At 36.9% G+C, this 15,447-nt stretch overlaps 1 protein-coding gene across 1 annotated transcript in view; it reads left to right on the top strand.

Moving 5' to 3' along the window:
* Positions 1–15,447, top strand: part of LOC106093107 (eukaryotic translation initiation factor 4B) — a 90,845-nt gene that overhangs the window by 776 nt on the left and 74,622 nt on the right. Inside the window, exon 2 of the mRNA XM_013260096.2 lies at positions 11,721–12,761. Within this exon, the coding sequence (XP_013115550.1) occupies positions 11,721–12,761 (1,041 nt within the window). The remainder of the gene's footprint in view (positions 1–11,720; positions 12,762–15,447) is intronic.

Raw genomic sequence — 15,447 nt, 5'->3', positions numbered from 1 at the left:
CCGAAAACTGCCGAAAACTGCCGAAACTGTATTTTACGGTATTTTTTGCATACCTGTATTTTTGCATACCTCCTAATTTTGACCCCAGAAACCCGAATATGAAGTCCGTTTTGGGGTCTCGGGTCCGTGGACCCGCTTAGGGGCCAAAAGACTGGAGACTGCAAATGGACTTTCGGTTTGGATATAGCCCCCATATAAACCGATCTCCCGATTGTATTAATTGAGCCCCTAGTAAGCGCAATTCTTATCCGATTAGGCTGAAATTTTGCACAACTTCTCGTATGACCTGCAATGTACCAAGTATGGTGCGAATCGGTTCATAACCTGATATAGCCCCCATATAAACTGGTCTCCTGATTGGTTTATGAAGCCCCTAGAGGGCGCAATTATATTCGGGTATGGCCTTGGTTTCGTTTCGCAAGCTAATGTGATTGAGGTGACCCGTATGGTAGATTTCACCAAAAAATATGTGAAACCATCTCACTAAAAATTTTATGGTGAAAGCAATTTGAATTCCTTTTTATACTGAAAATACAATACGGTTGAATAATCACTTTTGGTTTTTTTTTTTATTTTTGTCATTAGTTTTTGTAATAAATAAATCACTTCATTTGAGATTGAGATCTTCAAAGTGAGATTAAAAAAAACATTTACAATTTTGTCTCAAAAAGATTAAAAAAACATCTACAATTTAGTCTCAACAAGATTAAAAAAACATCTAAAATTTGGTCTCAACAGCCAACAAGAAAGCCACAGGCCGCCGCAATTATAACAAATTACAAGTCCAAGGTTTTCTTCTTTTTTCTATCTTTTGTTTACCTTTGTTTCTACAAATTGTATGAATTTACAGATAAATCATTTGTTTTAATTTTTGGAACTGTGACTCGAAAAAATTATTCGGGCAGTTAAACAGGTGACGTGTATCGTGCGGTCCCTGGTAACAATCGGGATATACATCTTGCACGTCGGCATCATTCCTAGCTCTGTAGGAATTGAGGCGGCTGCATCTGCCGGAACGTAATTGAGCCAGAACTTCTCTGGTTTGCCGGGGGTGGTCGATTTCTTCAAGTGCAATGGGTGGCGGTCGTTCTCCAAGGACTACATTCCAAATCATCATCTTGTGGATAGATACCCACCGCCCAGAAGCCTTAAGGTAGATCTACACGATCTAGAGCGTGAGGTTCAGCGCTACAAGAGAGAACCTCTAGGTCAAGCGGGTCTGAACAACATTCATGCAGACACGGTAGCAGACGCGGTAATTGGCTACCGGGTGAATGTAGTCCTTGGAGAACGACCGCCACCCATTGCACCCGAAGAAATCGACCTCCCCCGGCAAACCAGAGTGGTTCTGGCTCAATTACGTTCCGGCAGATGGAGCCGCCTCAATTCGCACAGAGCTAGAATTGATGCCGACGTGCAAGATGTATGTCCCGATTGTAACCACGGACCGCACGATACACGTCACCTGTTTAACTGCCCGGCCAGACCCACTCGACTCAGACCCAGATCCCTGTGGACGCACCCCACCTTAGTCGCAGAGTTCCTGGGTCTTGACACTCAACAGAATTAAGCAGACGAAAGATAGAACACAATAAACTGCTACAACAACAACAACAGTACCAATGGTACCATTTCTGACAAAAAACATTTCTGTTTAGTTTGCTAAAGGCCTTATCGATGGCTGATTGAAAAATGGAGGAACATCCCCCCAAAAACATCCGCCCAAGGGGACAAATTTACATAGGAATATGGGGCTCAAATGAAAGGTCTTTGGGAGTAAAGCGCTAATCTGATATCAATATACTGGAAAAGCGTCTATGGGGCCACCCCATCTCCACAACACCACCCAAATAGGGAGTAATGGTAATGGAGTAACTACTGTAATATGAGGCTCAAATAAGAGGGTTTTTTGAGTAGAACACTAATCCCATCCCCCAAAACACACCCCAAGCCGGTCACGTTTGCCGACTATGGAAATATGGGGCTAGAATTAAAGGTATTTGGGAGTAGACCACGTATCTGAAATCAACATTAGGGGCCAACTGTCCAGGGGACGTCCCACCACTATAATAACCCCCCATTGGATGTATTTGCTCACGAAGACAATTTGGGTCTTAAAGAGAGAGGAACTAAATATTTATAGTTTTCAATCCCCAAAACACTCCTAAATCGGGCATATTTACCGACAATGTCAATGTGTAGATTAAATGAAAGGTATTGGGGGTAGAGCAAGAATTGATACCCACTTTCGAGACCAATTTTCTGGGGGTATACCCCTTTCCCAAAACACCCCACAAACAGCATTTTTTTACCGACCATTGCAATATGGGGCTCAAATAAAGGTATTTGGGAGTAGAATACGAATTTGATAACCTATTTTGAGGTCATGTGTTTGGGAGACGCCTCATCGTGTAAACTCCCCTAAACCAATGGCAATATGGGTTTAAATAAATGGTATTTGAAAGAAGAGCACGATGCTGATATTTTTTCAAGGCCAGGTGTCTGGGGGACCACCTCACCCCCGATAACACCCCCAACTCAAATATCAAGAGAATATCGGGCTGAAATAAAGTATTTTAAGAATGGAGTACACTTTACATCCAAACTTCAATTTCTAGACCAATAAAGATCATATGGGATTCAGATAACGGCACTTATATTGTTCAATTGTTAGTCAAGCTATACACTATTTTCGTAGCATGATATTTCAATAAAAGCTCTTTAATTGTCGAAAATAAATATTCCAGGGAAATTTTGTCCCATATAAAGTGAAAGAAGGCGTAGAGGAGCGGGCCCGGGTCAGCCAGTTGTCTATAAAAAATGTTTTTTTTTTGAAATTATGTTATTGAAATTTATCGAAATCTATCTTTTGGAAAAAATAATTTGGAGGATGCCTGGGTCTGAACAACATTTTGCCATTAGACAATATTTTCTTTTGTAATATTTGCCTTTAGAAAAAAATGTCTTTCAAATTTTATCTTTACATAGAAAAAATTTCATTTTGTATTTTATTGTATTTATATTTGGGACAGAAAACCATATTAAAAAAACTTTAAAAATATTTAAGCAAAATGTATTATCGCAAAATGCAATGAGCAGGTACTAAAAATGTTATTGAAATTTTGGCTTTATAAAATAATTTTGAGGTAGGCTGGCGAGGGCTACCTCCACTAAGGCATTAACTGACAATAGCTTTGCTAACAGCCTGTCCCTTGATTCTATGAATTTATCTTCTAACGACGACAGCCCAGATTCGGTGAAACTAATTGTTATTGGCATCATTTTATACGCATAAATAAATATATTTAATAAAGTTGGATTTAGGTATGAGTTCCCTTTTAAGTTTAAGTAATTGGTCGTTCTAACAATAATATTTTTTGAAAACGATACCTAGGATTTTCAGCTTGTCGACATGAGGAAACAAAACATTGTTCACAGTAATATCCGATGGATAACATCTGTGTTTTCTACAGACATGCAACACTGACGATTTTGATGTTGAATTTTTTTTTCATCGGAAATTCAGTGATTTTGAATTCAGTTGTCTGTCGACTTTTTCTCTGAAGGAGGACCAGTTGGCTTTATCAAAATTGTATTTTGCTGCTGGTTTTATAATTGGCAGGTCGTTGGCAATTGGAAAATGGTCGCTGTTATGAAGATCATTGAGAGTTTGACTGGAAGCTATTGGTAGATGTGAAGGCGAACAGCATGTAATGTCGATGTTTGTGAAGGAATTAAATGTGGAGTGGTGTGTGGGTTTACCATCGCTCAAAATACCAAGGTTGTGGAAATTTAGGGCATTTTTCGAAATTCTTCCACCACTATTATTCCTACAAGAGTCTCATGGAGTATTCCGGCAATTGACTTCCCCAATTAGAACAACTGACGAGCGAATATAACTAATTAAGTCCGATATATGGTTTGCAGCAAATGGTTCACTAGGATGAATATATAATTGTGAATTTTTTGAATGAGGTCACTTCAATGACTGTTCATAAGTTTTGAACCAATTTATGAGGAATATAATTTTTAATAATAACGGCTAATCCTCCTTAAGTAGTCAAATAAGCGACTGCCGTTGCAACTACTCCGGTTGGAGCATTCCACTATCCGCAACCAGTGGACGCCCGGTAGCTCGCAGCTAAGCTTCTTGTAATAGCAATGAACACCACACTGATCGGACCTCTATGTTCCAGCCTGTGTGGTGCTCACAGCTATCCCGTGCCGGGAATATTCTATTGTAAAATACCGAAGTTAGACATGGATAAAAATAAACTTAATGTATCCGATTTGTTGGACATAAATTGGTAATTATTTGAAAATCTGGAGCTTATTCTTGCCGGTGTGCAGTTCTCTTCAGATACTGTATCTCTTGTGCATGTATCTCTTGATTAGTCGATAGATGAATTCCTTTTTCCAAGGGAGTTACTTTTGAACGAAGCTTAGGGTGATTTCGATTGTGCAAAAATGTGTAAATGTTTTCGACATGTTGCACTGAAATCGAAATTTTGTGCTCGTTTGTCCAAAATAATGTAACCTCACCACCGGGTGTAGTGTTAGTTTCTAATGGTGTTGCCTACAGAGAGTGGAAAAAATGTCGCACTTAAAATCAGCAAATTTTGTTTGAACAGAAGAAGACAAAATTTGTTGAATTTTTGGAGAAAAGCGTTGAAATATTAAAAAAATAAATATATAAAAATGGAAAAAATTAACGCTTTTTATTCACCTTATCTAAATTAGTATATTAGACGCATTGCATCTTCATTCGAAGACGAGGATGCGATTTTACTGTATTGTGTGGTCGACATGACTTCATATGGACATATAAACATGTTCGATAGAAAATGTAAAAAGTGCAATATTATGAGAGGGGTTGGGGCAACATTTGCAATATGTTGTTCAGAATCTAAATCACCATTAGAGAGAAGAGTACCATTATCGATGGACTTTTGTGTGGTGCTTTGTGTTGGAGTGTTATTACTGTGAAGTGAAGTTCTCTCTGTTGAGAGAATTGTGTTTTTTGTTGAACTTGTGTGTGATGATTTATTTGTATTATTGTTTGATGTTTGCGTGGGTGTATGTGTACTGGTAGTTATTTCTTTTTCTTTTGGGGTTATTTTGTTTGTTGTTTCATTTTTTTGTACAATTATTATTATTCTTTTTATACCCACCACCGAAGTATGGGGGTATATTCTTTTTGTCATTCCATTTGCAACACATCGAAATATCCATTTCCGACCCTATAAAGTATATATATTCTTGATCAGCCGAAAAATCTGAGACGATCTAGCCATGTCTGTCCGTCTGTCGAAATCACGCTACAGTCTTTAAAAATAGAGATATTGAGCTGGATTGCACAGTGCACAGATTCGTTTTTTTTGTCCATAAGCAGGTTAAATTCGAAGATGGGCTATGTCAGACAATATCTTCATATAGCCCCCATATAGACCGATCCGCCGTTTTAGGGTCTTAGGCCCATAAAAGCCAAATTTATTATCCGATTTTGCTGAAATTTTGGACAGTGAGTTGAGTTAGCCCCATCAACATCCTTCTTCAATTTGGCCCAGATCGGTCCAGATTTGGATATAGCTGCCATATAGACCGATCCGCCGATTTAGGGTCTTAGGCCCATAAAAGCCACATTTATTATCCGATTTTGCTGAAATTTGGGACAGTGAGTTGTGTCAGGCCTTTGGACTTCCTTCTTCAATTTGACCCAGATCGGTTAAGATTTGGATATAGCTGCCATATAGACCGATCCGCCGATTTAGGGTCTTAGGCCCATAAAAGCCACATATATTATCCGATTTTGCTGAAATTGGGGACAGTGAGCTGTGTCGGGCCCTTTGACATCCTTCTTCAATTTGGCCCAGATCGGTCCAGATTTGGATACAGCTGCCATATAGACCGATCTCTCGATTTAAGGTTTTTGGGCCATTATAGGCCCATTTATTGTACGATTTCGCCGAAATTTGGGACAGTGAGTTGTGTTAGGCTCTTTTGAAATTTGGCCCAATTCGCCCTAGATTAGGATATAGCTGCCTCATAAAAGGCGCATTTATAATCCGATTTCACTGAAATTTGACACAGTGACCATGTTAGTCTTTTCGACATTCATGTCGTATATGGTTCAGATCGGTTTATTTTTAGAGATAAGTACTAAAAAGGACCAATATTTTTTATTTATTTTATTTTATTTATTTGCTCAAATGTTAGCCAAGCCCTAAGACCTTATTTGACTAATGGACTACATTTAATTTAAAATATTATAAAAATTTTTTCTTAAGTATAAATATATAATAATGAATGACTACTCAGTTGAAACAACTTCAATGAAAAAAAAAAACAATAATTTTAAGTATAAATTACATGGAGCAATATACGGATTAACACAAAAAAATGATTGGTGAATGATTGACTACTCTAATAACTTCAGCAACTTAAAGTAGCTGAACACAGTAATTAAAATTCTAAAATTTGATATCAATAAATATATAAATTATGTCTTTTGTGTATTTTTTAAGCAACCCTAAAATCAAAATGAACCAAGAAACATTTAGTTTCGCATTTTATAAAATATTTCCATAAGTATAAATATTTAATAATGGATAAAAAACTGCTCAATTGAGAAAGCTCAAATGAAAAATCAATAATAATACTAATAATATATTACATGAAAAACAAAAGATTTAAAAGAAAACAATAAATCACTTGATGAATGAATGACTACTGGTATTTTATATTTTGTTATACACAATTGAACAATGACTTGTTCTTATTAGCATTTAGTCCAAATCGGAACATATTTCAATATAGCGCTATGGGGCATAAGGTATGCATTTTGTACCGGATTTTGACGAAAGGTGGTTTACATATATACCCGAGGTGGTGGGTGTCCAACTTAACGCCTTTTTACTTGTTCATTGCATTCAGCTATGGCATTTTCAAGTGTGTCGGTGCGTATGTCAAATGTTGCTGGTTTAGGAATGTTTTAATAGCCTCTTTAAATGAACAGTATTTTTTTATTTTGTGCTTCAAAATCTCTGTCCTTTCCTTTGTACAATTTCGGGACTTTGTTTTTTATTTGCTCGATGGCTATGATTGCAGTTCGCGCATTGAACTATATTGCATGGAGTTGGATCATGGAAAGCTGAGGAACATATTTCACAAATTGCAGTGTTCCTTAGTGTGACCCAACTCTTTTTGGAATTTCATACAAATGAATGCTTAGTATGTGAGTCGGCGTATTGGAGACTACCCAATCCTTGTAAGAAGTAGAAGTAATCTTCCGGCAGTCCACAACCTCTTGTAGTTTTAAACCATTAATAATTTCTTCTACGGTACGATCAGTGTGGGAATCGCAGTAAACAATTTCTTCTACGGTACGATCAGTATGCGAATCACAGTAAACAAGATCTTTGACCCTATTTAAAGTAGGATGTAACGTTCATGTTATGGGACAGATACCAGCTAGGATTCTCGCTTCAAGGAACCGAATTGTCAGGATTTAATTTTTTAAAAAGAGGAGATTACTATCCCTTGTAAAGATAGTTTTAAGGTGGGTTCTCTGGACATTTCTTGTATAATCTTTGAAACCACAAAGATGTTGAAGCATTTGATCGGTTTATCTGGAATTCTACTCTTCATTATCAACTTTAGTATCAACTTCGGGTAGTCCTAAGGGTTACCTAAACAAGAATCCTAAAAAATTTTCCCCTGAGGAGGAAGCCATAACGACAATCATCCCATGATAGCTGCTTGCACGTTCCGGATTGACCTCATGAATTCCTTCATCGGTAAGGGCTGCCGCCGCACAAAAACATTTTTATTACATTTTTAATGAAAATCTTATATTTAAAAATCAATTTGTGTTTGTTTGTTTGGCTGAACCGATTTTCTTGAAATTTTCACAGATGGTGCATAATGACCCCGTGGTGAAAAAAGGGTACTAAATTTTTTGATATCTGAGGTGGGGGGGGGGGGGGGGTTACCCTCCCCTTACCCTAATTTTCAGAAACACCAGATCTCGGAGATGGGTGGTGCGATTTAAACGAAATTTTGTGTGCTCTCATATAGTACCCTAAAAATAAAAATTTGGAATACAAATTTCGGATGGAGTACCTAGGGGGGCTGCCCCAACCTAAAACCTACCAAACATATATTTAGACCAATCACGACAATATGGGACTCAAATGAAAGGTATTTAGGATAAGAAAAGGTATCTGATATCCAATTGTCGGACCAAGTGTTAGGGGGACCACCCCAACCCCCAAAACACCCCTAAATCAGACATATTTACCGACCATAGCAATATGGGACTCAAATGAAACGTATTTGCCAGTAGAATACGTATCTGATATCCAAATGTGGTGACCACGTTTCTGGGGGCCCACCCCTTTCCCAAAACACCCCCCAAACATGACTTATTTACTGACCATGGGAATATGGGGCTTAAATGAAAGGTATTTGAATGTGGAATTCGAATCTGATTTCCAAATATGGGACCAAGTGTTTGGGGGGCCGCCTCTCACCAAAAACATCCCCCAAAGGGGACAAATTTACGACCATTGCAGTATGGGGCTCAAATGAAAGGTCTTTGGGAGTAAAGCACGAATTTGATATCAATATTCGGGAAATAGTAAGTATTTTCTGACTATTGCAATATGAGGCTCAAATAAGATGGTTTTTAAAGTGGAACACGAATCCGCTATATATTTTCAAGGCCAACTCACTGAGTGGCCGCCCATCCGCCAAAACTCCCCTTAAGACCGCCATGTTTGCCGACTATGGAAATATGGGGCTCAAATTAAAGGTATGTGAGAGTGGACCACGTATCTGATATCAACATTAGGGGCCAACTGTCTAGCGGACATCCCACCACCATAACAATCCCCAAATTGGACGTATTTGCTCACCAAGACAATTTGGGTCTTAAAGAGAGTGGAACTAAATATTCATAGTTTTTAGGGACCTCAAACCGGACATATTTGCTGACTGTTGCAATACGGAGTTTAAATGAGATTAGAAACCGAATTTGATATCCAATTTTGAGGGCAATGGCAATATACGGTTCAAATAAATGATATATAGATATATGAGAATAGAGCACGTTGCTGATATATTTTCCGGGCTTAGTGTTTGGGGGACCACCCCAATCCTCAAAACACCCCTAAATCGGACATATTTACCGACCATGACAATGTGGAGCTTAAATGAAAGGCATTCGGGGCTAGAGCAAGAATTTGGGCATCACCCCTTTCCCAAAACACCCCTAAAGGGAAAAAATTTTCGACCATGCCAATATGTGGCTCAAATAAACGGTATTTGAGATTGGAAAACGAATTTGATAACCTATTTTGGGGTCATGTGTTTGGGGGACGCCTCATCCTGTAAACTCCTCTTAAGCCAATGGCAATATGGGGTTTAAATAAATGATATTTGAGAGAAGAGCACGATGCTGACATTTTTTCAGGGCCAAGTATCTGGGGGACCACCTCTCCCACGAAAACACCACTAAATAAGACATCAAGAGAATATCGGGGTGAAATGAAGTATTTTAAGAATGGAGTACACCTTACATCCAAACTTGCATTCATAGTCCAATAAAGATCATATGGGATTCAGTTAAAGGCACTTATATTGTTCAACTGGTAGTCATGCGATATACTATTTTCGTAGCATGGTATTTCACTAAAAAATCTTTAATTGTCGAAAATAAATATTCCAAGAAAACTTTTGTCCCATATAAAGTGAAAGAAGGCGCAGCGGAGCGGGCCCGGGTCAGCTAGTACAAGAATGAAAAATAAAAAGAAAAACAAACGGAGAACGAAAGAGTTTATCAAAAAAACTAAGTGCGGTAGACTATTGTAAACTGGTAGAAAAAACGACTGCTCACTATGAGTGTTGAACATTAAATGTGTCATTTAATTTAAAAATCTTATTTGTTATATAATTAAAATGAAAAGCGCTTAAATCTATTTTTTTAACAAAATGTTTTTTTTTCTTTGGTAATTCTGTAATGAAACAAAAAATGTAGTTAGCGTTTTTTGTTTATTCTGGAAGGCAAATGTCCGATGCATCTTGCCTGAAAATTTCAGGCGGATACAATAGTAAATAACAGTTGTAACGATTTGAAAAAAAGCCCGTCAAGTTTTTTACTTCTCCTGTAAAGAGAAAAAAAAATCGAGTTGGCCTTTTTTATATGAAACCATTGATATGCATTTCTATACTAAAACCAGTTTTTTTTTTATTTTGGGATGTAAGATGGAATTAACGCAATAATTTTGTATGAAATAACACGAGTGCGCTTTCGTAACGAATGAAATTTCATATCGTATTTTTATAAGGAATACTCGATTTAAACATTCGCGTTCTTAAATTTCAAAAATTCCGTTCAACGAAGCGATACATAATTCCCAATAGAGAGATTTCGAACAATTTGCATGCAGTAATTCGGCCTCAATTATTTGTAGAGCAAGATATACATATATATAATCCAAGATATATTGGGTTGCCAAAAAAGTAATTGCGGATTTTTCATATAGTCGGCGTTGACAAATTTTTTCACAGCTTGTGACTCTGTAATTGCATTCTTTTTTTTGTCAGTTATCAGCTGTTACTTTTAGCTTGCTTTAGAAAAAAAGTATAAAAAAAGTATATTTGATTAAAGTTGATTCTAAGTTTCATTAAAATTGCATTTACTTTCTTTTAAAAAATCCGCAATTACTTTTTGGGCAACCCAATAATTATATCTAAGGCCAGATATAGTATATATAGCATATGTTTTTGGATATAATTATATATAGCCGATATAGATATATCTGGTCCTAAGTTTAACTATATCTACTACCAGATATAATTATTAAAGCCTCAGATATTAGAGAAGAAATCACTACATTGTACAGCAGCGACAGCGCCGAGACTGTACGGCCTGCCGAAAATACATGAACCTAACATGCCCCTCAGACCCATAGTATCATCCACAAATGTACCATGCTATAAATTATCGAAATAAATCGGAAAAATTCTACAAAATATAATATCAATAGATTACAACATCAAAAACTCCATAGATTTGAAACAAAGACTCAAGGACACAATAATCGAACAAGATGAAATTCTTGTTTTCGTTGACGTTATTTCCCTCTTTACAAATATACCGGTAAACTTGGCCATCAAAATAATAATAAATAAATGGGATATTAGCAAAACACATACAAATATATTCAAAAACATAATTCTTGCAAATACTCAATTACTCCCTTAACGATAACAACTATTTAAACTACGACAATGAAACATACCACAAGATATTTGGAATGCCAATGGGAAACCCTCTTTCCCCTATACTAGCAGATATATTGTAGTTTTAGACGATCTTCTTGACAATGCTATACATGATTTAAATAACAACAACACCACAATAAAATTCATATGCAAATATGTTGATGACACGCTATTGATAATTAAGTAAGATGACTGAGATAAGATACATGACATTTTTAACAAATACAACCAGAATATACAATTTACTTTTGAAATAGAAAAGGACAACCATATAGCATATCTAGATACAAAAATATGGAGAAATAACACTTCGATACAAAAAAATACTTCGTCAACATAAATGGTCTTAATAAATAAGCGGCAATGGGTTATTAATAGGAATTGTCGTTTTAAATAGATCTAATACAATGCTACCCTATCATATTTATTTTCAGGAAAGAAAGGAAAAAAAGCAAAAGGAACGGTTTTATCTCTACAAACATTTTTGTCAAATGGGGAGACGCCTCCATTAGGAACAACTCAGGTGGCCAAAAACGTAAGAAATATTGATGGTGATGACAGCGATGATGATGATAAGGTGCTGACATTAGTTTGCAACCTTCCCACTGCGCCTAGAGCAAACAGAGCATTTGATGAAAACCATGTTCCCTATAAGGCTCCATTTATTGCTTATGTTACCAATTTGCCTTTCGACATTACTGAAGAAGATGTGTACACATTTTTTAATAACAATAACATTGTGTCGGTACGTCTACCGAGAGAAGATGGAGAAACCGGAAGGGTTCGTGGATTTGGCTATATTGAATTCGAGACCCGAGATGGCCTCATACACGCTCTAGGTTTACCTGATCCTTCTATTAAAGGCCGCCGTATACGAATCGAGTTGTCGAACGAATCAGACCAAAGCTCTAGACAAAGGGGAAATCGAAGAAATTATGAAATGCCATCTAATTCAGAAAATAGAGAATCTACAAATTGGAGACGCGACAATATAAAGAAAGAAGTAAATAACATTGAATACGATCGGGGGGATCAAACTTATTCACACGGAGAAACTTCATGGCGATCTCGTCAACGCCCTAAAGAAATGCATGGAAAAATGATGATGGAAAATAAAGACGATTTATTGCTTGAACGCCCAAGGTTAAACTTAAAGCCACGAACATTGCCTCTTCCTGAAAATGACAAGCCAATGAATAGAAACGAACCACTTTCTAGTGAAAAGTTAAATACTCCATCTAAACTCTCTGGAGCATGTTCAGAAAAAATATTTGGTTCTGCTAAACCAGTTGACACTACGGCAAGGGATTTAGAAATTGAACAACGTATTGATATTCGAAGACAAGAAACACTACAAAAAGTTATCGATGTGTCTATTGGAAATATACATAATGAAAATACGGAATCTGTGGAATCAAACTGGAGAAAAAGTAATGTTAAATTAGAGAACCAACAGCAGGACCTACAGAAAAAAGGTAACTAAAGTAATTTTTATACAAATAATGTTTCCACATTTATTTATTTATGAGGTAAAAAACTCGTGCTAAATCTACATACGAGGTTTGTTAAAATTAACCGTGATTTTAATTTTTTTTTTCAAAAGTATTTATTTATTCATCAATAACTATCTTGTCTCCTTCAAAACAATCCCCAGATATCTTTTCCGTTTTTTCCAATTCTCGAAACACTTCTGAAACTTGCTTTTTGGTTAAACAAGACTTAATACAGTTTCTTTGATCCATTTTTCAAATAGTAAAAAATCGAAGAGCACGTCTAAACGTGACAAACTTTTTTTTGTGTTGTGGATGAATAATGGCGAAACTAGTCATGCACCATAAGCCAGATTAAAACAACCACACAGCATCCGGTTATTACAACGATTGGGTCAAAACCAAATGTTGATGTTGAGTAAAAATAAAATCGATTGTTTATATTGAAGGAGCTGCATAGATTGAGTATGCGTAGTGATAATTATCTTAAGATATCAAAATCACTGTTGGTTTTCTCAAGTTTCAAGTCGCATATATCCAATGCTATAAAATAAAAACGATAGCATACAAATGAAAAATACATATAAATATGGAAAGGGTGCAAATATCACAGGTAATGTTTTCTTAATATATTCAAAAGTAGATCCGAGCTTTCAATATGAAAGTGACTATTTTTTTGTATTAAACATTAAACATCTGAAATCCTATTCTGCTTTCATTATATTCTGGCAATCAAATACTGCATGTTGGGTCGAGTCCTCAACCATGCAAGTCCCGCGTGGTGATGTGGCCGCACGAATCTTAAATAAGTAAGGCATATCATATGCAACACCCTTTCGGCCCTTCTGCATAGCTCGTTCGGAACCTTACCCTTAGAAGTATTATAACTTCGTCTGTTCCAGTCTCTAAGGACCAGGTCCACCCGGCCGGGTCCCCGGTAGTGTGTTGGTCCGCACATTGTTAAAAGCCCCCTCGATGTCAATGCATAACGCCAGTGTGTACGTTTTGGCATCGAAGGATTCTTCTATTTTATGCACAACTTCGTGCAGGGCAGTCTCCACCGACCTTCCCTTCACTGGGCATTCTGTTTGTATTTGAGCAGTTCGCTGGATGTCCTTCTCTTTATCATGGTGTCCACAATACGTCCCATGGTTTTGAGTAGAAAGGACGTAAGGCTTAAAGGTAGAGATGGGTTTCTACCGGGTAAATAACTAACGCTTGGGTACTTATTGGGTAAATACCCAATAAATACCTTTTTGGGTATTTATAATTTTGCCAATATCTTGGGTATAAAAAAATTTTCCAAACAATATTTGATGATTTCGTATTTTTTGTATATTAACCTGATCTTCTGATCTCAAAAAGTCGAATTTTAGTTATAAAGGGTGATTTTTTTGAGGTTAGGATTTTCATGCATTAGTATTTGACAGATCACGTGGGATTTCAGACATGGTGTCAAAGAGAAAGATGCTCAGTATGCTTTGACATTTCATCATGAATAGACTTACTAACGAGCAACGCTTGCAAATCATTGAATTTTATTACCAAAATCAGTGTTCGGTTCGAAATGTGTTCAAATTTTGACAAATTTTGTTCAGCGATGAGGCTCATTTCTGGTTGAATGGCTACGTAAATAAGCAAAATTGCCGCATTTGGAGTGAAGAGCAACCAGAAGCCGTTCAAGAACTGCCCATGCATCCCGAAAAATGCACTGTTTGGTGTGGTTTGTACGCTGGTGGAATCATTGGACCGTATTTTTTCAAAGATGCTGTTGGACGCAACGTTACGGTGAATGAACACATTTCGAACCGAACACTGATTTTGGTAATAAAATTCGATGATTTGCAAGCGTTGCTCGTTAGTAAGTCTATTCATGATGAAATGTCAAAGCATACTGAGCATCTTTCTCTTTGACACCATGTCTGAAATCCCACGTGATCTGTCAAATACTAATGCATGAAAATCCTAACCTCAAAAAAATCACCCTTTATATAGCCGCTATATAGACCGATCTTCAGACTTAAAGTCTCGAGGCAATAAATTGGTAATTTTTCATCCGATTTCGATGAAATTTGGCACAGTGAGTTCTGGTAGACCCCTATTTAATTCTCCGAAGTACAGTTCAGATCGGACTATATTTGGATATAGCTGCCCTTAGACCGACCACCCGATACGATATTAAAAAAAAAAGGTTTAGAGAGGAGCCAAAACTCACTGTTTCAAATTTCACCAAATCGAATGAAAAATGCTCGTTTTATGGGCTCAATACTCTATTTCGGGAGACCTGTCTATAAGGCAGCTATATCTTAATATGACGATATTCAACAAAAAGGTTTAGAGAGGTACCGGAACTCGCTGTGCCAAATTTCATTGAAATGGGATGAAAATCCCACACACACAGCACAGCGAGTGAGCCTATAAAAGAAACCTATGTTTCTTTTATAGGCTCATTACACAATACAGCTATATCCAAATATGGTCCAATCTGTACCAAATTTGATAGGAATGGGTAGGGGTCTAACAGAACACACTGTGCCAAATTTCATCGAATTCGGTTAATAAATGGATCTTTATGGCCTCAATACCCTATATCGGGAGATCAGGTGGTCGGTCTAAGGGCAGCTATATCCAAATGTAGTCCGACCTGAACTGCATTTCACAGAATTGAATA

The sequence above is a fragment of the Stomoxys calcitrans genome, chromosome 2 (genome assembly GCF_963082655.1).
Source record: "Stomoxys calcitrans chromosome 2, idStoCalc2.1, whole genome shotgun sequence".
Lineage (NCBI taxonomy): Eukaryota > Metazoa > Arthropoda > Insecta > Diptera > Muscidae > Stomoxys > Stomoxys calcitrans.
Note: the sequence above shows the minus strand (reverse complement) of the source record. Positions and strands in the feature narration are given on the sequence as shown.